Here is a 27,467-nt window from a genome sequence, read left to right as displayed (position 1 = left end):
TAAGCTGTGCTGTATATTCAGTAATGAGCTTAAAGTAACTAGAATTAAGACTCTTTAAATACTAAAAGTAAATAGAATAACAACAATGTTAACACTGTCAGATTTGTAGGCTATTTTTTGTTTGTCATGCATATAGATAAGAGTGTGTGAGTCATGTATTTGATACATGAATTATGCATATGCATTAATACTTTTTGATGTGAACCTACACTTTTAGATCTGTGAATGTTTTTGTATTCAATCTCTCCAGTGTTCAGTGCTGATCTGTACCTGTATCACATTATAAGCTTATATATATATATATTTCTGTATACTAAGAAAATACATAGGAAACACGAATAAATGTCATGTGATATATATTCTGTTTTTGATGAGAACATAAATCTGTTGCTAATAGGACGATACTATAAATTTGAAGGTAACTTTGTTTAACTTTATTGGTAAAATAACACATTATGAACCACTCTAGTGCTAAATTGAGCTATTCTTTATTTAGAAACAATATGTAAATGTCTTTAAAGAATCAACCTTTTCACCACTCAGGGGTTTTGTTTGTTGAAAGCAAATTTTTTATATAGTTTTATATGCCATTCACTTAATGGCATACATTCTGTTTGAATATAGGTTGCTATAATTCAACAGGTTATGCTATAAATTATGTTTATGTATGGTGTTTTAAAATCTTGTTCCATGTACCCCTTTTTAACTTTGAGCACCTGCACAGCCCTGGATTTGAAAATAAGGACATAAGTTGAACAGAAGAAAGTAGAGATAAGTAGCCAACTAGTGTCCTCCTGTCCTTTTCCTCCCTTTGAGTCAACAGCCGCCACTAATAAACACTGATATTGAAAGTAAAGGTACTACGAAGCAGAATGCAGGAACTTTGAGGTAATAGAGAAAAAGGCAGCAATAGAGAGAGCTGCAGGTTCACAATACTCCTAAGCTCGTAGGCCATTCAGCTGCAGTCAGCCAGAGATATTTTTTGTGTAATCTGACCCACCGGCCTACATAGACACTTCTGGGCCCTACCAGCATGGTGGGGTAGCGTCACAGCCTCATGCCCCCTTTTTTAGCCAGCATGACACCCGGCCCGCGAACGACCCCCTCCTCACAGATTCACATGGCGGCCGAGTATCTGCGGGGTGGGGCTGGATCTTGGGACTGTTTTGGAGCAAAACTGACTGTAGCGCTACGTGTCGGACTGTAAAAACAGAAACAATGGACAGGAAACTTAATCTGAATCGAGCTGAGACGTTCTCCTTCGTCAACCCCTGGATCAGATATTTTCTTTTCTTCTTCAGCTTCTTATTTTGGGTGAGTAGAGTTGCACTCTTGAATGATTTTTCTTCTAGTAGCACAGGCTAGTGCAGACAAAAAAAAAAAAAACTAAACAAAAAAAAAACAAACACAGCTGTTCTGGTGTCCTGGGTCACATATTGTTGATATTTCTGAGCATATAAATCACCAGCTATCAGGGAGAGGAAAAACAAGTGCTCTGAAGCAAATAGACAAAAGCTAAACAAAAACAGGAAAAAAAATGTATAAATAATAAAAAGTTTATAAATAATAAATGAAGAAATGTAATTCAGATAGTACAGCAGGGGTACCCAGCCTCCCCACTGCTACCTATTTTAAGTTTACTACAGTTATATATGGACGTGCAGATTGTCCATACATCACTCTGGCAAATGTTGTGCTGCATTCTTATCAAATCAGCGGAGCACTGACTCCTACTGAACTATGAAACACCTGGCAACTGTGTGAGCCTGCTGGTAGTCTTTAACTAAATGTTTCCATATATTTTCTGTCAAACACTGTTACTTAAAAGCCTGAAAGCTGCTTTATGCTGTAGACTGCATCGTTTCCCCAACATTACAGCACAAAAAAAATAAAAGTCCCAAATTACAAGCTCCACTGCTGGTGATGAGTGTGAGTGGGAGGCTGGGAGACAACTGGGACTGTGAAAGAAAGATATAAAAGTACAGGAGACACTTTGATGCAGTCATTACATCCATCAGGCCTTTGTCCCTCATCATCAGGGCTCAGTTGCTTTCACGTGCACACACAGTTAAGACTCTTTCTGACTCCCCCGCTTTCCCTCGCACATTACTACTCTGAGCACACGGATCACATCTGTAGTTCTATGAAGTCCCCACACCTCCATCATATCCCGGCTCATCTAGTCCTACACAGACACAGCGAGGGGGCAAACAGTGTACCGCGCTCTTACCGCATTTAAAGCCAATCAGCAAAAACTGCAGCTCTAGCAACCACACAGCCTGGCCTGTGTTGACTTTGTTTATCAGACGCGAGGCTCAGAAGTGAACACTGCAGCCCTAATCCATCAGGCCTTTGTCCCCGTGTCCCCACGGCTCAGTTCAGCTGGCTTTCACCTCCGTGCACAATTCTCTGGGAGAAGCCTGATTCATCCCTTTGAAAAACCTGAAAACAGAGCTGGAATACATTCACTGTGTGTGTGTGTGTTTATGTGTGTGTGTGTCCTGTTGCGAATGCACACTGCCACCCGTATACATAAGCATACACAGTGGTAAGGCGACAAATGAAGCTGCAGGTGCATACGCTCCTACACAAAAAAACCCCACTGTGCTTCAAAAATCTTGAGAACGCCATCGTGCCAAAGAAAATGTGCATCCTTGATGTGTTTTGTCAACTATTGTCTTGTCAAATCAAATTATTGATTGAAAAAATGTGAGGGAGATGAGACATACCATTTCAAAGCAACAATTCTGCGCATGACAAATATCATGTGGGACATTAAGTCTGCAAAATAAAAAAATTACACCTGTTTTCATCGCAAATTATGCCGTGGAGTGCAGATCCTCGTGACCTCCGCAGATCCAATATAGGCTTTTCAGACAGAAACAAAACAAATCCGTGTTTATACGGGCTGAACAAATGGCATTCTGTACACACATAGACACACTCACAATTAGTAATCAAGAGAATTTCTGTGAATCCCAGGGACTGGAAATGAAAGCCAAGCCATGCAGATTGTTATTCAAGGTGAGAAAAACAATCAAGTACAGGAGGGAAATTAGTGTTGACAATGCAATCAACAGGAAACTCTAATTTCACCTATTTTCTCCCCTCTCCACTGTTTTATTTCATGGCATCTGTTAGGGTGAACTTAACATCCTCAGCAGTTAACAATGCATCTTCAAGCAACACCATTACTTACTGCATGCGGCCGTCTGTGCCTGAATGTTTTAACTGTTTTCAGACCTCATTAAAGGAGGTATTCTTCCCTTTATCCACCGCATGCACAGTGTGGGCTGTCGACGCCTCCTTCGTGTTCAATATTTTACACAGTGGGGGATTTTTTTTCTACTCTAATGTTTTCTTGTTTTTTTTTTTTTTTCGTTTTTTTTAAAGCACAGAGCAGGTCTCAGACAAATCAGCGCCACACTGAGTTCCTCACACTAACCGCCTCATGCTTTTTCTCCCTCCTTCACCTCCTCTCTGATTTTTTCTTTCCATCTCTGCTGCTGCAGTTCTAAACACTAAAGAGAAGAATAATTATTTATAGTCCACCTACAATAGTCAAAATACAAAACATCACTCAGTACAGTCTGGGAGAATAACAACCGTTGTTCTTTAACCAAGGTCAAGTTTTACTTGGCAGGAAGATGAAGACAGACAATCCTCTCTTGTGGAAAAGTGAAGACAGAAGCTCTGAATTCTGAGGATTTTTGCTTTAAAAGCAAAATCCTAATATGTGTCTATGTCGATGTTCCATATTAATGTCCTCCAAATTCAGATGATTAAAGCCAAGATCCATATGTCTTGTTATTTCTTTTTCCCACTGAGATCCATCTGTCTGTTTATCGTAAACACATACACCGGCGCGGTTACCATGGCAGCAGGTGCACCGTATACTCAGCACCTGAGGAAAGGCTCATCATCTCTAATCCGATCACACCTGTCCTGTTTCACAATGCAAATAAAGTCTGCTGAAAACAGAGCCAGCGCACTGGAAGCAATTCACTTTGCTCCAGACAAGTTTGTATTTTCACACGCTGAAATAAAGAATCTCTAGGAATTGTAACAGGTCACAGATCTGTTCTTATGAATCCCAGATTCTTCCCCAAACTTAAAAGGAATAGTTTGATATGTTGAGAAATCCGCTTATTCACCTACGTGCTGAGAGTTAGTTGAGAAGATTGACAACACTCTCATATGTGTCTATTAAATATAAAGCCAGGAGACGGTGAGCTTACATCAGCAAAAAACACTAGAGCCAAGGGAAAACAGCTAGCCTGGGAAACTAGCTGTTTTTGCACTTTATTTACAAATTTTTAAAAATGTGTTAATTTATACGATTATGTGAGCTTTAGCTAGGCTTGCCATTTTCCTTTGTGCTAATCGTCTCCTGGCTCTAGCTTCATATTTAGTGGATGGATATGAGAGAGGTATAAAACATCTCATCCAACTCTTGGCAAGAAAGTGAATACACGGATTTCCCAAAGTGTCAGTTTTCTATTTCAATAACAACCCCAAAACCCTTTTCTATGCCGACATCATAACAAGTGAACGCAGCAATATTTGGCAGCCAATCTGGAAATACCAGATGTTGAATTTTCCGAGCGGAATGTGAAGGACGATCACATCAATCAGAGGAGTAATCTTCTCAGTGTGTGCAATCTGATTCATGTCTTGTTGTGGCAAAACATATTTCAAAAATCTCTCTTCTTCTTTTTCTCAGGTTTTCTCCTTGTTGATTGTTGCGATGGGGGTGTACGCTAAAGTCCAGAAAGCTACAGGTACATACACACATGACACACTTTGACACTTCTCAAACTCTATAGAAATGAGTCTATTATCCTGTTACAACTATCGTAAGTGATCTCTTTTCATCATACATGTCCCCACATCTCCAGTTTTACTCTCACAGTGAGTAAAAGAACTGTGATGAAGTGTTACTGCGTACATTGCGGTGTCTACAGCTGTGTTGGTGGCCTCTTTCTGGCAACACACCTGTTGACACCATGTCACGTTTAGTGGATCAGTGAGTTTTAGCTTTATCCTTGGCTTACCTGCTGTCATTATTCTCACATATAATATGTAATATACAGTAGATGGGCAACAAAAAGGATTAACCTGGATTCATCCCACTGATTACGCTTCTGTGTCCTGTATAATCCACAACAGATTATTGACGATTCAAGAGAATGAAGGCAGACTGTGTAGGAAGCGAGGATTGTAAAACAAAAAGTGGTGTGAGGGAGGAAAGAGGTTTAAATACAGGTTAGAAAAAGGATGGAAGAAAGGAAGAGAGTTTTCACAGAAGTAAAAAAAAAAAGGTATAGAAATAAAGAAGGGGCTCTTTCTGTCTTTCTGTCAGACACGGTGCGGGACACATTCCTGATCGACCCGGCTGTCATCCTAATTGTGGTGGGGGTGGTCATGTTCTTCATCACTTTCTGTGGTTGCATCGGAGCCCTCAGAGAGAACATTCGCCTCCTCAAAACAGTAATAGCCATAACAGACACATTACTAATACTGGCGCTGTGTGTTGCTTCCGATATGGCAGCTCAAATTACATTTAATCCAAAGCCAAGTCTTAAATCTCATGTGTAACGGCAAATCTGTCAGTTATGATTCTGTCCTAGTCAGACTGCGTTTTTCATATTGTGTCTTTTTCTGCTTTTAGTTCTCCTTCAGCCTGACACTGGTCTTCCTCACCCAGCTGGCCATAGCAATCCTGGGCTTCTTCTACTCTGATCAGGTATCTGCCTCTTTACTTACAGTCCTGTGCACTAGCTTAGTTAGATACAATATTATATATATAATATAAAAGCAATGCAGCAAATCACTATAAGGTCACATTTGGTTTCCAGTTCTGTTCCACAGTGACCAACACCAACGACCGGGAATGCCCCCGAGCTCCATTGATTTTGCGTATTCTTTCCCAGCTTTTGGACATTCTGTACATTTGTAAAGTAGAGTGTATAAAACTTAATAAGGTGCAGCATCTGAACCTACAGATGGGCCCGCTGAGCCCACGGGGGAATGTCTTGTCAATGTCTGAGCCACACAGCAAACACAGAAAAATGAATGCAGACAAAAATACGTACACACCAGCACTTTAGTGGAAATCGGTGTTTGGTGTCTGTAAGCCTAGCAAATAATGTGCATCAGGTTTGTTTTGAAGACTGTCAGAAAATAAAGGAAAGCAGCCCTATTTTCTCTCTAGTACACTCTGAGTTGAACTGATTTCAGATGAAATAACTTAAAAAGGAGAATTATGGTTTATTAGGACTTGGGCCTTTCGTAGTTTTCACCATTGTTCTTATCTGCAATAATAACAGTGTAGTTATTAATTGCTGACATCTAGAAATCATCAGTGACAGGGCATAAAACATGAGCAGTCAGACAATCATACAGGTTTAAAACAAACTACTAATTTAGCCAAACATATTTGGAAGAGAAAACAGTATGTATCTCTATGTAAACAAACTGTCCTCTGTTTACAGACCATTGTCCTACCATACTTACCATACTTGTGTTCACGGTTTTCCTGTGCAATCAGTGATTATTACCAACATGTCAGGTGCACTCACTTTGTTTTTCCCCCAAATACTTGTAAAGAGATTTAGAAAACCTGGCTAAACTGTTGGTTTATTTAAAACCTGATTGTCTGAATGCTTGTGTGGGTAGTAACGTTAAGACTCTCCTTTGTTTAAAACCTGTGTGATCATCTGACTGCTCATGTTTTTTCTGCCCATTACACCTTTTTTTTTTTTTGTTGGTGTGTTCTCAAATCTCAGCAATTAATTTGACAACAATGTTATCATAACTGATGGAAACAATGGCCAAAACCACAAGAAAAAAAAAGACCCAAGTTGTAATAAACAGAATTATCCTTTGAGGCAGTGTTCGCCAGCTTTTTCTGTGATTCATTAATACGAAGCCATGCATACTTGTGACTCCTCATCACAGGTTGTATGACTATGAGTTGTGATCGGGTCAATCAAAAGAGTGTTTCTAGCCTGAAAAGCTAAAATTGTACAGGGTTTACTCTTTAAAACACCCTAAAAGTTTAATAAAAAGTTGAGGTGATTACATAATTTTATGTGGACAAATTTTTGTTTATCATTTTCTGTTTCGGTAATTATTTTGTAAACCCCTTGTGGAGGTCCCTATCCCCAGATTATGATATCACTGATTAAAAGTGCCTGTGTCTGTATTATAATATCACTGATTAAAAGTGCCTGTATCTGAATGACAGCAGGTAACCCACTCAGTGACTGCATGAATGTAGGCTATACTGTATGTATGTGTGTGCCTGTTTATCCGTCTGAGTCCAATATATGACCCCTGTGATTGATTTGGAGGCTAGGGGGAAGGAAAGGATACCCCCCTCTAGCATCCACTTATCTCCTACAGTAACATCCCATTAGAGTTCCACTGAGAATAAAAAATACAACAGCCAGCGGTGGCAACATTCCTTGACATCAGTGTCTTGTGGCGAGGTGCCTGGTGCCTGATGATACCTCTCCTCTCCCTTGTGTTCTCTGTCAGCGCTCGGACTGCCTGCTGCTAAACAGAGCAGTTTAACAACCCTCCCAGCATCCTTCCTCGCTAAATGATTCAAATGCTTCGGCACTTCAAAGTGGAACCAAATGTTCCATTTCAACAGATCCCTTGAAGGAGACTTTGCTGCTAATGACATGGGGAGGTGTGACGGTGGGCTCTGAGGCCCATGAGCATAGTGTACCACGTGGAAAGATAGAAACAGAGGGAGGACTGGGATGATGGAGTGGAGGGGGATCGCTGCGAAAATCCTAACGCAATTTAGCAAAACTACTCCGGGATAAAAATTTGGGCTATTTTGATACAGCTCACAGTATTTATCAACATAACCTGCTCTAACACGGGCTGTAATGCGAACAATTCCGAGAGCCTTCAGCAAACCGCTCACAGAAATTCATTTCAAGCTTAATGAAATTTTAAAGTTCAGCGGTTTATTAGCATACAGCGCTCCTATTAGCATATATTTCATCTGAACTCCGTCTGTACAACCATGGCCCTCCTTGTTTTCAGAATTTTAAAGAACGGAGATTTGCATTAAATACCTTTTCAGCACTATTTATATATGAGAATAGAAAAACTAAATATTAACAATGCAAGGCCTCATTAATGCCTCGATAAAGAATATAGTCTAATGGACAATGAAAGCCAACAAATATAGTAGTACATGATTTGAATGTCTGAATCAACCTCATTTAGTTTGAAATCCTCATTACACATTATTCAATCAAATCAAAGTATTTCATTTATATTTCATTTTGTTTATTCAGCTCCAGTGGAGCTGCTGAAAATTACCACATTATAATAACAAATGGATAAGTTCAAGCAATTATCTGCCACAGCTGAGATAGTACAAAAAATTGCATATGTTTTGTATGCATCGTGTGTATTGATCTCAAAGGCCTGAATGGTTTTATGATCATTGTTAAGCTGCCCTCCCGCAGCCATCACGCTGCAGCAGTATTTCTGCTCCTCTGCTGTCTTGTTGAGATACACCCCATAGGATGCTTATACAATACAAACAAGAGGACGTTATTATTTATGTTAAGTTTTAAATGGACATATGCATGAGCATAGAATATTCAACGGAGAGACTAATGCTGCATATCACCACATTTATAGTAGTAGAGCCTAAAACACATGCAACACGTATCCCAAGATGGCTTTGTATAAAGAATACATATGCCGGGAAAAGGTAATGCAACAATATACACTTAAATAGTCACAACAATAAATAAAAAATGCAAATTAAAATAAATTAGTATCCAAAGGAGGTTTCACAAAGAAGCTTTTTGCAATTCTCCACAGATGCACCCTGAGTAATTAACTGAGCCAGACACCCTGAAAGGTTTCACCATGTCAGTGAGCACCTTAGGCGCTTGGTTATAGAGACGTTTGTTTACCATTTAATGAAGTTATTAAAACTTAACAGATTTAATTTCTTTAGAACATGGCAATGTTTATATTAAAGCTGTTATTATATGTATAAACTCCCCTGTCTCTCTACTCTTAGACTCGTGATGCTTTGGGAAAGTTTGTGAAGAAAGCCATTGTGCACTACAGGGACGACCTGGATCTGCAGAACCTGATGGATTACATCCAGAAAGAGGTGGTCTGGCCAATTCCACTTAGTTAGAGTGGCTGTACTTGTGTCTGTAGCTATCCACATCACACGAGTCTTCAAATTGATCACAGATAGCGGTTTATTGAATAAGTCTGAGCACTAAACCAAGAAACCACAACCAGTGACCACAAAACTGCATGTCTTATGTTTGCTATTTTGGGCTTAGTGAGGGTTTTCCACATGAGAGGCTACGTGTAACATACAGTTCCTGTACTCTGTGGGTCTCCTTGTGTGATATTCCTCCTCCATCTGCACACACTGGCACACTTGTGAGCATGGGTTTTCCCATGGGAGATGCCCAGACTGGCAGGATGTACAGTGTACGAGCATTTTTCTAAATATATACCTGCGCTGTGATCTCTCTCTCTTTCTCTCCCTTTTACTCAGTTCAAGTGTTGTGGGTGGAACAACTACACGGACTGGTCTTGGAACTTGTACTTTAATTGTACACATGAGAACCCCAGCTCTGAACGCTGTGCTGTACCTTACTCTTGCTGCACTCCTGTTCCCGGAGAGGTGTGCTCTTCTTTTTTTATATACATATATATATATATAAAAGACTCATAACTCTTTAAATTAACTTAAAGCAAAACCATTGTTTCAAAAAAGGATCATATTTGGCTGAATTTTAGTTAGCAAAATTTGTCGGCTATATGGAGTTTTTTAAGTAATGTGAAGCGACGAACGGAGTTCCAACGTGCTCTGTGAAAAACCTGTATGTGTATCAGTCAACAAGGACACAGAGTGTCATGTAGAATAGCATTTGAAACCAGTCTCCGCTAATATGATTTAGCTGCAGTGCAAGCTAACATCTCAGATTTGTTCAGTATTGTAAAATAGGTCTGGTGTTGTGCCTATTAATACCTGTTTTGCACTGTTAGAGAAACAATTGACCAATCAGAGCTTAGTAGGCAGGGTTAAGACTAGGGGCGCTATCTTCCCACATAGCTAGCCAGCTAAAGTTAAAAAAAACAAACACCTAGTTAAAGTTGGAGGTGGGAGAGGGGGCTAGCTACCTAGCTTCAATGATAAAAATTAGCGGAATAACAGAAAAATGGTATGAATGTCATTCACGGGTGTAAATGAGACAGATGCAACTATACAAGTTGTTGTAAATTCAGTTAGTAACAACTTTTTAACTGACATTTCTTGGACTAATGTGAAAACATTAAGCTAACTACTCTTTGCAACCAGTACCGCAGCTATCATGTCAACTGAAAATTACATTGGTGGAGTAGGCTAGTAACATACGTCACTCAATGCTTATTGAGTAGGGCAAGACAAAATGAGTTACAACTGCAGTTTTTTTTTTTTTTGTATTGAATTCGCTTTTTCACATGATGACAACACCTGACCCCGCACAATCTGACAGACTGCTATTAATTAGAAGAGATTCAATGAAGCAAATATCTTGAAAGCAAGGGAATCTGACTTGATCAATGCCACACATCAGACAGGCAGTGGTTGTTATTCCGACATTGGATAAGCACACAAATGTGTCAAAACTACAGAAGCTTTTTTTTGCCTGGAGGCGACACCAGAATGTCTACAGCTGCAGGTATAAACTGCTGCTGGTATTACTTCCTTTTCCTTTCAGTGGTGTAGGTTACGTGTAAATCTGTTCTGAAAATGACCAACCAGTTTGTGCTTTGCATATAAAAGAATTATATATAAAGAATTATATAAAGATTGAGGAAAAAGTCTCTAAAATAAGACGATATATGCCAACCATTGCATCATAAAGGAGCTGCAGTGGTCAGAAGCTGAAACTAACCAACTGCTGTATAATGAACATATCCAGCACAGTAACATGACCAACCTTAACGGTGTTAGCAGTGGTGATTTTCCTGCAAAATACAAGTTCTTCTCATGAAGGTTTTATGATATTTTGTCTTACCAGAACATACACACACAACCGCATGCACATGCATAAAAAATTAAATGTGTGCAGATAAGAACACATGCAGGCACACAAACGGTATATATAGTGTACCAATGCATGCATGAATACACATGTTTGCACTCACACAAATACACATGTAAAATGCCTGCTTAACGTCTGTGCAGACACACAGCAATACAGCTTGCAGGCCACCACTGATGGCTTCTTCTTGTCTGTGTGAACACTGAAAACTAAAGAGTGCATGTGGATCCATCACACTAATATTGATTATACATCATGCTACATGGAAAACAGATCACAGCAACCATTTTCAACATGGGTGAAAAATCAATTAAACACTGTAAGAATTGATGCAGTGCTGCAACCTGCTGTTCATATCCTGCAACTGCGCAGCTACGTCAGGGACTTAACAGTCTTCCTTGTCGCATCAAATAGACGTGACTGTGCTGGATCTAAGTATTGCTCTCTTGTCATTTCCTTTCCTCTTTTCTATTCCAAATCACTACAGTCAGTTGGCCTCTGAAAAACTCTTCCTCAGCTGTCACAATAGTTAATATCTTTGTCAATACAAAATAACACAAGAGGTGTGCAAAAGCAGCCTGTGAAAGCGTCCCCTGAATATTGTTGTCAGTGGTTCAGGTTTATGTGGTCTAAAGAAAGAGAAACAATTGTTTAACAAGATCATTTTTAAAACTCACATTCTCTGTCTCTGTCCATCTGGCATACAGGCAGTTATCAACACCATGTGCGGTTTTGGGGTTCAAACCCAGAACTTCCTGGAAGCAAATAAGTCAATCTACCCGGTAGGCTGTGCAGACAAAGCGGTGATGTGGATCGAGTCTCATCTGTTACTGGTGGGGGCTCTAGCCCTGGGTCTGGCCCTGCCTCAGGTAACCACACTCATGCACTCAATTCGTACAGGCTGTGCACTAATTGGCAACCTTGTACAGTCCTGTGCCATCAGTAACCACCCACGGTTCTGGGCCAAGATGACTTTAGTCTTGTCTCAAATAAGTACACACACACACATACACACACAAACACACACAGGTCAATACAGGCACCAACTGAAAGCTCACAAGATTGAGCGTGTGGCAATCAAGATATTGACGGGGATCTGCTTCCTCAAAGGTAGACTCACATGGTGCATTGGACAGGGCTGTGAAACAGTCTGAGCAACACTTCATCAATCAGGGTCCTGTACCTTTCCTAATGCACATTCAGGCATCAATCGGAGAGCTTTCAACAACTTCCCTACACAACCTGGGATTGTCTCGTATAGAATATCCCAATCCTGATACACACAGGGAAAAAAAAATCAAATAAAAATCTTATTTGAGGTCAAAGAAACCAACAGGATGTAGGGTTAATGTAAGGCCATCAGGATAGAACTGATTTGAAACGGAGGATTATACCTAGATAGCATAACTAGGCACAAAGGCTTAATGAAAATTTAATAGTACATTATTCATTTATTAGACTATCTAGATCAAAAGTGCAGGTTAGTGTGCGACGGAGGTAAAAGTCTGCAGTTGTAAGATGCATTAAATTATGCGTTTCAGAAAAGAGTATCCTGACTATTCCTTCCTACTATCTGAACACCGCTGCACAACACATGGCGAATCCCAAAGCATTAAGTACTGTTAATAACTCAAGTCAATATGTTAGATTGGCCATGAAATCAAATTAGCACTTATCAAGAGCTGCCTCTAAATAATTAGTCCGCTTACTTATCAAAATGATTCTGGTGCTGTCACATTGTGTTCCGTCTCTCGCACAGCATGCAGCTTTGCCACGGGATCTTTAGCCTGATCTCTCCCGCTCTCATATCTGCCTGATTGGGTCCCCGATGATTGTACTGAGAGGGAAGCATGTGAATTACCCATGAGTCCCGTCAAAACAATTGCGTTAGTATTCTGGCTGCTTTGATGTGCAGTAAATCTGATGATGAAGTTCTCTTTTTTGTCTTGCACATCCTGACTAAATACTGTTACTGGATTTGTCTGCATAACAAGCCACATTTAAATCAAACTGCTAATTATTGAAAAGCTCTGTTAAAAGCTGTGTTTGCTACCGAATGTGGGTGTTCTCTTGCATGGTGATCAGCTCTATGGGAAGTGATATGTTTGTAGTCTTGTAATCCTGTAAATATGAGTCTAAAATTATTACAAGTGACACTATCCAACAGTCTTATCTCATTATGAAGCATTTCATCCCAGTGCCAAATGAGCATTACGACACCCTTCCGAGGGACCCTGAGAGTCTTTTCTGTAATCTAAAGTGGCTGCTGCTGTCCCCTAGATTGCAGGCATCGTGCTGTCCCAGATCCTGATCTCTCAGATCCAAGATGAGATTACCTCCGTATTGTGAGCGTGGGCCGACACAGGGGAAGAGGAAGGAAGAAAAGAACTTACAGTACTCTGCTCAACTCCTCTGACACATGCAAGGACATCTTTTCTACTGCTACTGTATCACTGCGACGTTTCTTATTCTTAACGTGGTGTTGCCTACGGGGCTTACAAGTGTGGTGCACTTTATTGTGTTACTCAAATAGTGATCACATGCAAAGTACAAAATGTATATTTATTGGTTTTGAACATGGTTTTTTGTATTGATATTGACATGAAGATTTTATCTCTGAAAAGTATTTATATTTAAATGTGATATGTTTGCTAATAAAATTCATTTGATGAAGTTCTGTTATCATGAGAAGAAAGTTACATTGACAAATCTGATTCCAGTTGTCAGATTCGTTAACTAAAATAATCAAATCATATAAAGCCTGTGTTTAGGTATCATCGTTTAAGGTTATTTATCATTGACAACATGAGGTTAATATTGGCTCATAATCTTGAGAAAATGTACATTCAAAAGAGTGCAAGAAGAAGGTTTCAGACGTCTTGACAACACAGCCGAACTGCTATACCGGTTCGGTTGGTAGCAGTATATCCCAAAGCCAAACACCGGCATATCAGGTTACGGTGGTGCTTTGATGTTTTTGTGCATGGAAACTGCTCAGTGCACCTTGCAATAAGTCTAGTCGTGAAGAGCCAGGGCTCGCTGCATCAGACGATCAGTCAGAGGGGAGTTTGGCCTCACGGCTTCGCGCTCCACCAGAAGACATCTGGAGGAATTCAGCACAACACAACACAGTACAAAGAGATGGACACAGATTCAGAGAGACTACAAGCAGGGAGGCTAACCTGATCAATAATGAAAGTGTAACATGGTGTACAGACAGGGGATGTGGGTTACATAACGGGAGCATCCAGCTTGTGTTCTGTATGCACATAGATAGACAGTAGATAAAGTAAACTCTAGTGGACAGCAGCTCCAACAGCAACTGTACAGCATCATGATGAAATCCAATGGTTCAAATAGCACAAGAGCTTTCTTTTTTCTTCTATATTCTCTCAGCAGAGTTTCACATGAAAAGACACACAGCACTGAAATTGGAAAAAAATTGAAGCATCCTGTGTTTTGGTATAAAATCCCTGTTGTGCATTACCTTCCCAGTTTCTGGTGGTGCTTATTTTCGGATTTCATGGCTGCATGAATAAGCAGTTGATTGAAGATATCCCTCTGCAAACAACAGTGGACAAACCCATTAGTGAACAAGGACCAGTTCAACACTGTATGTAGAGTCAACCCTTTTGTGTTATATTATATGAACACTGTTGCACCTTAGGGAGCAGTTTCCTGAACACAAAGAACATAAAATGCATAAAGTCCATCAGCATCCATCACAGAGATTCATTATTCATGTTGGTGCACTGTGCCCCACATTCTCACACTATGTAGTATGTTCATAGAGTGAAAAGCTGTAGCTCTTGTGCAGAGCATTCTTCACCTCTGGCCTATTTTCACAGTAGGGAGTTCTGTTTTACTCACAAAGACACAATATAGTATGATCAATGATATCAAAAAAAAGGTAAAACCTCAAGGCTCAACATTTTTCAACTGTGCATAAAAAACTGCACTTGGGTCTGTGTTTGATTTTGTTTGATTTTTCTTGTTTGCTTTGAGTTTGCCACAGCTACCCATTTCTGTGTAATTTACCTGTGCATCACTGCCCCCTATGTCTACTATGCCATAGCGTAAAGGGTACAGTAGCTCCACACTGCGATTGTAGTTGCCCTGGTTGTACTCCATCATGGCCTGACACATTGGCACACCTATAGTTCCAGCCAGCTGATGTTGCTGATTGTCCCCTGGCTCCCTGTGAAGAAAAGAAATGGTAAAGCAAAGAAAAAACATTTCTTGGTACAATTGAAAGGTTTAGTGCACAAGTATGCCTGTTCATTTATATACCCCTCACCAAACTGTTTCATCGAGAAGGAAACAAGCATGCTACATGTTAATTACATATATAAATTACATTTATATTCATTTATATAAAGATGTTATCATTATTAAACCAATTCTGAAAGTAGTTCTTTCTGAAAAAAACATATGTGGTTTATTATATTCAAAAAACTCCATTTAGTTTTAGAGAAACTGAGCAAACTGAATGGTCACAAATTGCTTTGTAGACAATAAGGGACTCTTTTTTACAGAAGAAACTCTATAGCTCATTGAAATGGAACATGAATTATGCTAATATACGAATGATTATTTAAAACATTTTAAAAATTATATTATTCTATAATAACAAATATGTTATAATGTAAAAACTATAAAAATCTACAGAAAAAGTTCCAGGTTTGTTTATTTATACTGTCAAACCGGCTGTCAAGCAGGGAATGTGACAAGGAGGCAGTCCTCACAAGAGGTACTGTATACTTAGAACATCATTTACTAAAACTAAAGTCAACACAAATCAACTATAGGGAGTGGAAACAGCGCCTGGATGTATGGCATCTCTGCGGTGGAGATGTTGACGGTGCAAAAGCCACAGAAAATGATGCAGGGCGGATATCAGCTGTAGGAAGAGAGAGAAAGAGTGGGCATATGGGCCAGCTTTTATAGCCTGAAAGAACGAGGGGAATTAGATGAGCAGACGAATCTCCCCTGTCGACCAATAACCTGCTGAGCTTGGCAAAGACAACCCTCTAGACAGTGGGAGGGGTGTCACAATACAGACTGACAGGGGTATTAGAATATTATTCTACTTAAGTGTGAAGGACATTAACATCTGAGTAGGATTCACTTCACTCTATGGCCAGACATTCCATACCGTTGTAAGGCTTTCCTGGATTAGCTAATGCTTAGACTGACTGCCTCTGACTGTAAAATTACATTATAGCAAAGTATGGATTATGTAAAACTGTGCAATCCAACCAAACCAAGGTAACACAAGTGACATGGTGTGTGTGAGTGATGGAACTAAATAAATGCAAAGCTTAAACATTTTCTTGCAGCTTGCCTGATGTCTCAAAATAGAGCTAAGTTGAGAAAATTTCCATTCCTTACTTAGAAATGGACTTTTCACTCTTTCAAGAGCTGCTTCCCCCCCTGAAGGTGCATCATTCCCAAACTCTTGTGACTTTGTGTTATTGCGTAACAGTGAAAAACATGACAATTTAAAGAACTGGTTTTAAATGGCAGCGTTTCTGTGGGTTTTGTGCCAGACGAAATGGAGAGCACAAGCTGTCCATGGTCAGGATGCCAGAACACATTATAACCGCAAAACTCTAGAGGCGGCAGCTGCTGCTACAACATCTGCTACAGAGGAAAGACCCTGGTCTCTGAGCTGGACTGCAGCTCTGAATTCTCTGACTGCATCTCGCCATCCTACTCTCAGCCTTGTTTCTGTCGGTTTTAAATAAGGCCTGGGTGGCTCTTATGCAAGGCTGACAGCGTTGAGGTGTGCAGTGAAGAGAAGAAATGGTGTGGGAACTTACTTAGCCAATTCCTGGAGGCCCTCCAGCAGACGCTGAGAAGTCCCGGTCTCCTTAGCTCCCAGCGACACCATGAGGAAGTGGAGGTCATTAAATAAGGTCACATGATCATCGGTGTGAGGCTGCGTTACCTGGAGCAGCTCCCGCAAACGGTCCTTCACAGACACACCTGACGTGCACCCACACAACAAACATTGCTTGTTCATGCATTAAGGCTGCAAAATTTTGAGAAAAGTATATTTTTTGAAATGTCATCAGGTCATATAATCTCCATTTCTGTTTGAATTTGGTCTGAGGTGTGCTAATTACACCTGTTTCCAAAACAGCAGCTTGAGTTTCAGATTAATGAGGTATAATAACTGTGATTGTCTCACCTCATTAGCAGTTTCACGTCCAACACATTCAGAAATCTGTCATTTTGAAAAGTGTAATTTCCAACTGAGCAATGACATGTATCATTTCCTGAATTTTAATCAAACTCTGATCAGTAGCATCCAAGATAATGTGTGTAATAGATGGACCAGACAGTGGTTCCAGTGCTAAGCTGCCCTGTGAATTCCCATATTAGCTTGTATCTTACCCTCCATTTCCAGTCTGCAGAGCATTGAACTGGCATCTACAATGTCCAACATGGATCCTGTGGCTTTACAACGTCTGAATACCTTAGGGAAACAGGGTGCACTTTTACCATTCACCTCGAACACTGAAGAATATAACATGCAACTATCTCCAAACGACGACGTTTTTCGAAAAAAGAAGAAGAAGAAAAAAAAGACACATTTATGTCTTGCGGGATTCCCCTGACGTGAGTAATTAAACATTCATGAATTTTAGCTAACTTGATGTAAGAATTTCTGTGTTCAAATGTATCACAGTGGTAAGTAACATTATGAAATGTTCTTGTAAGGTACAGGACACCAAAGAGCTTAAGTTTAGAGCGTTTGAGTAAAAAGATAATCAGCTTTGGCAGTTGACACATAGAAGGGGGAGGGCAGGGCGGGGAGGGGAGTGTTGTTGCTTGGCTTTCACATCTTCACATAGATTTTACTTCCATTTGCTCTCACTTGCCCTGTTGACTCACAACAAGCACAACACATTGCTTTTAGTCTGTATCCCCCTGTGTATTGGTACATGCATGACTCTTAAAAGTCCTCATGTATTCATACAACTATACTATTAAAGTCTGGACATAAACTTTCAACAAGAACCAACCTGAGAATCGTACACTTGCAGAGCGGCTTCATATTGCCCCTGTGGAGGAGGTGGTGAGAAAGTCAAATTTGAATAACTTCATACTTGAGAGACAAGCCGGGTTGATAGATTGTGTTGCACAGATGCAAACACAAATTAATCTTGCAATATAATCAACTCTAGACTTCAAATTACCCATGGGAAATGATATCATAAATACAAGTTCCACAAACAATCCTACTGCCAACTATGCGCTTGACTGAGAAAACTCATTATAATCTTTACCTTCTCGATGAAGTATAGTGCCCAGTGCCAATAGTTATGACTGGCCAATACGTCAGATACCTAGAATTAAACAACAGATATTTGAAATATTTTTCCTGAGGCTATTTCAACTTAGAATTTAATTCAGTGGACTCTGACAATCACCGCAGAACTGTACAAGGTTACTCATATGATTAATCAGAAAAATCACACTGCCAGTGGTTGTACCTGCCAATCTTTCTCTCTGCCCTCCATGAACTTCAAGCCTTTGTCCACCTCTGCTTTCATCTCATAAATATGGGCTACAGCGTGAACAGACCAAGCATCGTCTGGAGTCAGAGCAAGGCCCTGCACAAGAGGATGAGATTTTACAGTTGAACACAAAGAGAAAGAATACAGATGTAGAATAAGAAGACAATTTAAAAATAATGGTATGCTTAACTCTCCATTACTGTCTCTGATGTCACCCAATCTTTTTTCAAGTGACCCTCAAGTCTCAACTACTTTGTATGCATTACACATTCAGCAGAGAAGAGTCAGGCTGCTGAGGTCGGGATGAACTGCTTATTATTGGTCTTTGACAGCAAATTACTTGCCGAATTGAACTGACACAATCAGCCTGGACCACCCAGCCACAATAACAGGGCAACACTGTGTACAACAGACTATAATGGAGAAGAAAAATCTCACCTCCATGGCTACTTTCTCAGCCTGGTCGTAAAATCGAGTCTCCAGGAGACCAAAGGAATACATTCCTTTCAGATAGCTGAAAAAGAAAACACACACACACACACACACACACACACAAAAACCTTTCATTACAAAATAAAGGGCGGGGTAAACTTTAACTATAACTATTTATTTGGAGTTGTTATGATGGAGTTATGATGGGAGTTGTTAGATTTTCTGGATGATGAAAAGCGGACACAGGTTTTCTGAAACAACATGCGTCCAGCAATAACAATAAATAATGATTTAAAGTGACTCCTATTTGTTTTTCAAGTAGTCAACATAATCATTTGATCAGTGCAAAGTTTCTATCATGCTGATTACTGCCTTCACATTAGTGCTATTTAGGAACTTTTATTTTCACTGTGGTAATACTGTGACAATAAGCTCTCAGTAAAATCTCTGTTATACAGATATTGCCTGAGGCTATTGTTGTAAGGCTTGAATGTGAGCATTAAATGTTTAAATGAAATATGAGCTGGATTCAGCTTGGTCTGATTTATCTATATACTTCAACTATGTGTGTTAGAAGGAAGGATGTTGAGGAAAACAATAACTGACTTTAAGCAAGTTGTCACCCATAAAGGACATGCATGATTGCAGGGTGAAGACCGAGGCTATGTCCCTGAGTGACTGAGTGCCTGAGTGAGTGATGAAGTTACACCATTGGTCGGCCAGCCCAGTGTTGGAGTTTCCCCATTGGCCATTACTCTTTCAAAAAGGAATCGGCACAAGATGATGGAAGCAGCAGAAAGTAGCGCGATGTAGAGTGTTTCCTGCTGTGAGTTCTGATGCTCTCAGCCAAATGTTAAATGCAGCGAAGTCGGCTAAACTCCTGTTTAAACAGACGCATACCAGTGTCTCTGCATCTCCTCCTCTACCGTCCAGTGCGAATGACTCTCCCACTGACAGCGCTGTCAGCTGTCGGCAGGAGAGACGCTCTGCAGTGCGTTTGGATTTTATAACTGAACTAACACCAGGACACAAGCATTTTCGCATCACAAACGATGAACAGCATTAAAACACGAGTCTTGCAGGTAAAACATGTGACTCATGTAGGCTGTGATATCAGTTTAATGTGGGGCAGCTGTTCTGCAGGTGCACTTGATTTGACTGCAACTGTGGTAACTGGTTGGAGATAAGCCTTCTGAAGTTGCACTCAAAGTGCTGTCAAAACTTTCATTCACAATTTCCACTGCAAACTCTATGATTATCAACCGGGAAAGAAGTAGAAAACAGATGCACAGAGGCATAAGGGAGAGCACACAGTTAAAACACCCCAAAGAACAATCACTCTAAAAAAACACTCAATACACAGTGAAAAACAAGAAACAGCCGAAGAGTGAAACAGATAAAAGAGCAGGGGGAGTTAACAGATAATTCAAATCAAACATCCCAAGATATGAGTGGAAAGTGTTGTTCTTGCAACTGCATTTATAACCTTTTCTTTTTTTCTCTCAAACATAGCTCATTCATGTCATGTGATGTGCTACTTCAGTAGACTTTACCAGCAAATATTACTGGGACCACTTCAGAAAATTGCAGTCTCTGGTTAATGATATTGCACCATAGGACAAATAGAGGTACCTCTTTGGTATTTTCCCACACTTGATGACAGCCTACAAGCCTGATAGTGGTCAGGGATACCCTATTGAGTGTATTCCTCTCTACATGCTTTTGTATATATCTTTGTACATATAATATATTTTTGCACATATTGTTGAGATTATTATTGAGTTGATTGATTATTGAGATTTATTGAGTGTTATCCTACACCATTGAATTCTGAACTTTATGTATGCAGAACTATGTACACTACCATGGTTGTGTGTATGTATATATACATGCACACAATATCTTTATGTGTGTGTGTATGCGTGTGTGTGCGTATGTATTTATGGATGCATATATACATTTTTATGCTTATTATTTCTGTCACATTGGAGATCTGGGTCATGGTACTGTATCATGTGACTTGTATGATATGCAAACAGTGACAAATTAAAGGAAAAACCTACATAAAGCGTCTTAGTAAGGTGTTGGGCCACCATGTGCTGCCAGAAAAGCTTCAATCTACCTTGGCAGACCACTCCCATCAGGACAGAAATGTTTCATCATAGGATAAAGGTGATCACTCAGAACAACTTTGTATTGATTTGCAGTGACCCTTCCCTCTGAGGGGGCAAGTGGACTCAAACCAGGCCTGCAAAAATGTCCCCACAGCATAACACAGGCACCAGCATTTAGACCTGTATCGGTTTTTCCTTTAATTTGTCACCCGTTTGTATATATTTAAGATGGCATCGTGCTTTGTCACTTGAGTCTGATGAAGAGCAGTGGTGCTTGAAACATCACCTTGGTGCAATAAATTATAAGTGGACATTGGAGCCCTGCAGTGTTCGAGCTGTTGATTTGTTTATTTCGACATTTGCTCATTTTCAGCCCAGCACCTGCTCTCTGTGATTTGGATGTGCATGCATGGTCCTAGCTTGTACCCCCTGTGTGAGAAATTACTCTCTGTTGTACTGTAAGGACTGTAGGGTTAAATCACTGACACACTCTCTACCTTCTCAGAGAGAACCACTTTCCTTACAACACCCACACCATTACACGTTTTCACTTGCTGACTCTGAAACTGAACAGATCTATTAGCATCTACACGTCATTGTACGTCATTGTGTGACTTTCACAATCCTTGTATATGCTACGTATTAATGTCTTCCGTACCTGGACAAAGGCATATGTGGTTTCCAGTGGGGCAGCACCCTGGCCACCGAGTCCCTCATGTGGGTTTGGGCTCCCATGTAAAAGTAGCCATCATGGGAAAACTTGAGGGCCAGCATATCAGTTGGATGATCTACCAGAATGTCTTCCCATGCATCACAGGCCTTGGGAAAATTTCTGTAAGAAACATGAGTCATTGTAAAACACATAAACACTTCTGTGAGGGGCAGCAGAGCGAGTATACCATGACAACCACAAAAATGTCAATATGCTTTGAGCTCCTACAGTATATCACAGGATACCAAAGGGAAATAAAATACTGAGGATAAAATAGAAATATTACTTGCTAGACTGCAGCTGAAATTTACAGAACAGTTTATGGTACACAGTGCAGTTTTCCCCTATATTCATTTATGAGCACTGCTGCTAAAATTTCACACAATCATTAATATCAATATGTTGTTAATAGTACTGTTATAAGGATAGCGTAGCTCCTTTAAGGAATAGGGTCGTGAATAGTGCGAGAGTGTGGTTGAGCGAGTGTGAGAGAGCAAGCAGCAGAAAAGTGACAGTGGATGCGAGCGGAGCAGAGGAAAAGGTTAGCAGTAAGTTGTTAATCTGGCAGTAAATGTACAGTATAAAGGCTAAAGTGTGGCAGTTAATAAATGCTGTATCTTCTCAAGACTATAATTTATCTCTCTGTCTGTCCTTTACAGACCTATACTCAGACAAAAAACTCTTATCTATGCTATGCTGATGATACCCAGCTTTATTATATTAAGAAAATAAAGACAGAGGTTATTATTTTTGGTTCATCCAGTGTTCCTCCAGCTCTCCTGCGCTGAGATCAGTAGTGAACTCACAGTGTATGCTTCCAGACTGTGAGAAGGTGATCCATGCTTTTATATAATCTAATACAGTTAAGAAATCTTTAAATTTGGCTAGATTGCTTTACTGGTTAGACTCCAGAATCTGCTTATTCACATGAAACCTACCATGGTGCATGCACAACTCACATCTACAGTTGACTCAGATTGGGCAGCAACAGCAGTGACAACTTGACTGTGACTTTAAAGTAGTTTTATAAAGGAAATTCATGTTTAGTTGCTATATCAAAGAAATGTTACAAAATGAAGTGTAAGGCATTGTTGTTGTGAGTTGTGCTCTAAGCAACTTAAGCAGGTTTCCATAGTTGTTCTCTGTGTATTCTGTTACCTGTGTCAACATTAGCAGAGTTAGCTGTAGGCTAAATGCCAATAAAGCATCATGACTGAGCGTTAACTCTGACTCTGTCTTTTCTTCACATTTGGTATCTTACACGTAGTATTTACAGAAAATGTGAGAATTAATGAGAAACCTGGTAATGATATTTACTCAGTATTACTATGGACAAAATACTGAAAATATGTTGTTCTGAGTTACATACAGGGATGCTTTTATTTTCAAGTTTCAAGGAAGTAACCTAACCTGTGCTTTGTCGCAGCTTTGAATATTTGTGCGCAAAGTCTGTTGTTTACTTTCTTTTCTGTAAAACTTCAGTATATTGGCAAGCAAAGTAGTAGTTTGAACGACACCTGTTCTGGTCATTATTTGAAGCTTCCTCTACACAACAGTGACGGGCAAATTTGCATTATCCAAAACATCCACTAGTCTGAATGTTTTGCTCTGTACTAGTTGTGCTGTTAAAATAGCTTACATTATGTTATCAGTTTATGTAACTCTAAGTAACTGTAACTACCATATGTTATCTAGTCAAGTTATTATTCCAACAGTGGCTATTGTCAGCTCATTAAGTCAATTTCACATAAAAAAAGAAAACTTTTCCATATATATTACATTAATGTAAAGCTCTTTTTTTATTTACATAATACTGCTATGTTGATAGCCTATAATTATTGAATCAATATGTATCATTATATTAGCAGTCAATCACTTTACATGGTATGTTGACAGATACTGTATATATCGCTACATTTAAAGAATTCATAGGACACTTTAATGTCACTGCGTTGGCAGAATTATTTAACATATAGCCTATCACTGACAAAATCATGTTAAACTGTGTTTGCCGTGACAGCCGAGAGTTCTGAGGTCTTTTTTCCTGACAGCGGAGGTGTCGTCTTGTGCATTTTGTTTTATTTTGGTGGCATTTCCAGTCCTGACAGAGGAGCTACCATGAGAGCGGAGCCTGCACCAGAAGCATCCCCACAGAGGTGGCCTGCATGCAGACTGTCTTGAATATGTCAGCTGATATCAGGATATATTGGAATTAGCATATACTTTGCAGTATGTTGGCCAATAAAGAAGAAATGTACAGAGCATTCATGTAAAAAGATATATTGAGACAGTTTCAAAACAGTTGCCATTACATAGTTGTCCACCAAAAAGCACAAACAAGTTAATTTTTCACCTGTAAAATGTCCCCCTCAGTACATATCTTTTTTACAGTTCATTAAACACTAATTGAAGGGATCCTTGTCAAAACATTTTATGTTCTGCTTAATGTTAAAAATATGGATATAATATATATACGGATATAATAGCTGAAAGATCATAGTCAGATTTTTAAAACTCTTAAATATCAATATGGGCCTCAAGAGTTTGGTATCGCTTGAGCTATAAATTTTGTATTCATGTATTAGTATGAACATTTCAACCATAATCTGTTCAAGTTTAAACCTGTATTTAATTTCTATGCAATGATGCTTTATCTTGAAATGAAATGTTATTTATTTTGCCAATTGTTTTAATAAGTACAATTACATAGGGGAGAATTCTACACATTTTTTAAAACCCCTTGCAAGTGGACAGCAATGCATACTTAAAAAATATCTCTCATGTTTCTATGGATCTCCTGTTACAACTTCAAAGGGCACTTGTAGTCTGAGGACCCCTTTTTGGCAGCCACTGGCCTCATATATCCAAATTCTTATTCATCCATCTGTTTCATCTGCATTTCCTGTCCATTTCCAACCTGGCTCTGGATCTTACCCACGTGAGAAGAACTCCATAGCCTTGACATGGAGCTTCTCTCTGGGGGTGATGTCCTGGCTGTTGGCCAGCTCCACTGTCCTCCTCACATCGCTGGCCAGTCGCTCATTCAGACGGGTGGAGCTCGATGTTCCCACCAGCTCCAGCCCCGTACTGATCACATGGCCCATAACTACAGGGAAAAAAGATAACACTGATCTTTTCTTTTTGGACTTTCTCACTGCAGTATAACAGTCAAAATATTGAATCACATGTACTTGTAAAGGTCTCCCTTCGAGGGTAGCTTTTACATAACTGCCTTTTCTACTTAAGACAGGTCTCTCAACTTCTGTTCATCTCTCACAGGAGATGAATAAAGTGTTAAAGATGTTCATCCCCACTGAGTGCCCTGATGACTCATAACTCACTATGTATTGATTTCAAGCTCTATGCTTATCCCAGTCATTAATTTTATTTTTAACAATTCATGGTTACCAAGCACAGATATATCAAGACAGATGATTCTACACAAGGCAGCCATGGCACTATCTTAATCTCAGTCACAATAGATTAACACCAATTCAATAAACAAATAAAGAGATTAAAGTATCCACCATCCCTGCTGAGGAAAATTAACCTCCATGTTATTGTATGAAAAATGGTGTTTATTCAAGTAATTGTCCAATCAATCTGATGACATTAATATATGGGTCAATGCTTTTGGTAAACAAATGATAGCACAGGAAGTCATTGCTCATTACCCAAGCGTTCATCAAATGTTGCGCTTTGAAAGCTGTAAGAGTGCAGTGTTGGTTATCTAACCAACAAACAATACAACAAGACATTATTATACAGTAAAAACACATACAAAATCCTGGCAAAATATTGGAAATTTTGACTTGTCATAGAAAGAAAAGCACTGGTTTCAATAATAACGTTAACAATGCCTATATTCCATTAATGATCCAGTGAGCCATTCCAGCTAGCCAGCATGTAAAATGCCAGGGCTGTGTAACTGGCAGTAATGTTACTAATTAAACCTGTGCTTTTTTTTTTTTTTTATAACATCCACAGTTAAGACAGTCTGTTTGGAGGATGTCTTAAGTATTTCAGCTGAGAAGAATTGCTTTTTCCTAATGTTCCAGTTAGATTACTCAGACTACCTGACCCTTATTTCACACTGTTTAATGAACCCAAAACATGAGAGATAAGGAAGGCTTTTATGGTTGCTGTTCCCTCTACCTAGAACTCCCTATTAAAGGGAACTTGAAGGAATTGACCTATTTGTTGTTTATTTTAAAGTATAGAGGTGCATAGTCGTTTTTAATTAGGCTATTTCTGTAGCACATAATTTTAGCACTGTTACCTTCATCCCTACCTTTTTTTTTATCCTTAACTTTTAACCTTAAATTCACTTGTGTCTCCTTTTGTACTTTTTTCAACTCCTTGATGTTGCTTCTTGGCTAGGCCTTCTTTGAAAGAGTTGTCATATTCAACTGGTAAACAAAAATTAAATGAAGTGAACTGGTGGTGTTACCAAAGTTAGGGTCAGCTGCCTTGATAGCAGAAATGCATCCATCAAATCCTCCCAGGGTTTCATCGTTACGCCATTTCACATACTAGGAGCCAAACAGCATAGAGATGTTTAACTGCACACGCAACACATGAAGCATGTATGAAGGGAAGAGGCTTGTATCTGGGTGTAAATATGTACAAGGTGTAAAGGTGGGCTACCTGAGTAAGTATGGCGTCATAGAGTTTACAAGCCTCATTACTGCTGGTGGACAAAGGAAGACCCTCTGCCCTCCATGCCTGTAAAAGACAGAAGCGTTATTTTGCAGATAGAAATATTGTAAAGCAGTGTAGATTCGGGCTTCAGAAACACTGACACGGAGTTTAAACACGGTGACCATGAAGACGGGTCACACGGATATAACGCTAACCTTCAATGTGCAGAGGTTATCGGTTGATTAATGACGTCAGCCCACGAAATAAACGGTTTAATGTTAACGTTATACCAGATATTTCAACACTACAAAACTCCCAATAAAGGAAAAATCACTAGCGGACATTTCATTGAATGTTTTGGTCACGAGTTGTGGCAGCAGCGGATAAAATCTGATAAAAACATCCTCAATACGTCCACGGCTTAATCCCACCCAATCAACATCGCCACATTTTCGCTTTAACAGTTAATTTACCGTCAATCTCATACATGCTAAAAACACTATTTATCCTGCGAGTCAATTAGCCTAACAGCTAGTTAAACTACGAATAAACGGCGCATGTCGTCTCCTTACGCATGCTAAAACTTATCTTTTTATAATGTCACTCTTTCTGACGCCCCATCACTGACCTGGCAGTCCCTGAAACTTGAAGCAATCATTTTTGAGTTAGCAGCTGTTCACTCTCCCAACTTTCACACACTGAATCTGTGTCAAGTTAATGAAAGAGACGAACCCAGGAAGTCAAGCTTCGTTAGTCTACTTTCAGACTAAGTGCATGAATAAAATATGTTTTAGTAAGTAACGCGTACACTCCGTATCAGACTTTTCCTCGAAAACATTTATTTCTTGGGGGTAATATGTGCGTGTCTGTGTGAGGAGAACTGGCAACAAACCGCACTATTTTAGCTGTGGGTTTTATTTTCGGATTTTATTTTGTTAACTGC

At 39.6% G+C, this 27,467-nt stretch overlaps 2 protein-coding genes across 2 annotated transcripts; one reads left to right on the top strand and one right to left on the bottom strand.

Moving 5' to 3' along the window:
- Positions 1–701: 701 nt before the first annotated feature.
- Positions 702–13,927, top strand: tspan33b (tetraspanin 33b). The gene is made up of 8 exons (XM_042412545.1): positions 702–1,314; positions 4,724–4,781; positions 5,363–5,490; positions 5,672–5,746; positions 9,065–9,160; positions 9,563–9,691; positions 11,807–11,968; positions 13,380–13,927. Exons 1-8 carry the CDS (start codon positions 1,219–1,221, stop codon positions 13,446–13,448), a joined length of 813 nt encoding a protein of 270 aa, XP_042268479.1. The 5' UTR covers positions 702–1,218; the 3' UTR covers positions 13,449–13,927.
- ttc38 (tetratricopeptide repeat domain 38) lies at positions 13,643–27,258 on the bottom strand. The gene is made up of 14 exons (XM_042412544.1): positions 27,153–27,258; positions 26,531–26,608; positions 26,334–26,415; positions 24,818–24,989; positions 21,830–22,003; positions 19,064–19,139; positions 18,602–18,721; positions 18,395–18,454; positions 18,131–18,169; positions 17,499–17,580; positions 16,922–17,087; positions 15,138–15,297; positions 14,587–14,660; positions 13,643–14,202 (listed from the first exon to the last, which is right to left on the bottom strand). Exons 1-14 carry the CDS (start codon positions 27,180–27,182, stop codon positions 14,115–14,117), a joined length of 1,401 nt encoding a protein of 466 aa, XP_042268478.1. The 5' UTR covers positions 27,183–27,258; the 3' UTR covers positions 13,643–14,114.
- Between the last annotated feature and the right edge of the window lie 209 nt (positions 27,259–27,467).

The sequence above is a fragment of the Thunnus maccoyii genome, chromosome 5, assembly GCF_910596095.1.
Source record: "Thunnus maccoyii chromosome 5, fThuMac1.1, whole genome shotgun sequence".
Taxonomy (NCBI): Eukaryota; Metazoa; Chordata; class Actinopteri; order Scombriformes; family Scombridae; genus Thunnus; species Thunnus maccoyii.
The sequence above is the reverse complement of the archived record's forward strand: the minus strand, read 5'-3'. Positions and strand labels throughout refer to the sequence as shown.

Excerpts from the sequence above, each read along its gene's own strand:
- ttc38 (XM_042412544.1), bottom strand. The coding sequence starts at position 27,182 with ATGATTGCTTCAAGTTTCAGGGACTGCCAG. Across the intron at positions 18,722-19,063 it reads CTGAGAAAGTAGCCATGGAG|GGCCTTGCTCTGACTCCAGA; the intron begins GTGAGATTTTTC and ends CCTCTTGTGCAG. Across the intron at positions 15,298-16,921 it reads GGCCTCCAGGAATTGGCTAA|GGAGCCAGGGGACAATCAGC; the intron begins GTAAGTTCCCAC and ends TTTTCTTCACAG.
- tspan33b (XM_042412545.1), top strand. The coding sequence starts at position 1,219 with ATGGACAGGAAACTTAATCTGAATCGAGCTGAGACGTTCTCCTTCGTC. Across the intron at positions 9,161-9,562 it reads TGGATTACATCCAGAAAGAG|TTCAAGTGTTGTGGGTGGAA; the intron begins GTGGTCTGGCCA and ends CCTTTTACTCAG. Across the intron at positions 9,692-11,806 it reads GCACTCCTGTTCCCGGAGAG|GCAGTTATCAACACCATGTG; the intron begins GTGTGCTCTTCT and ends TCTGGCATACAG.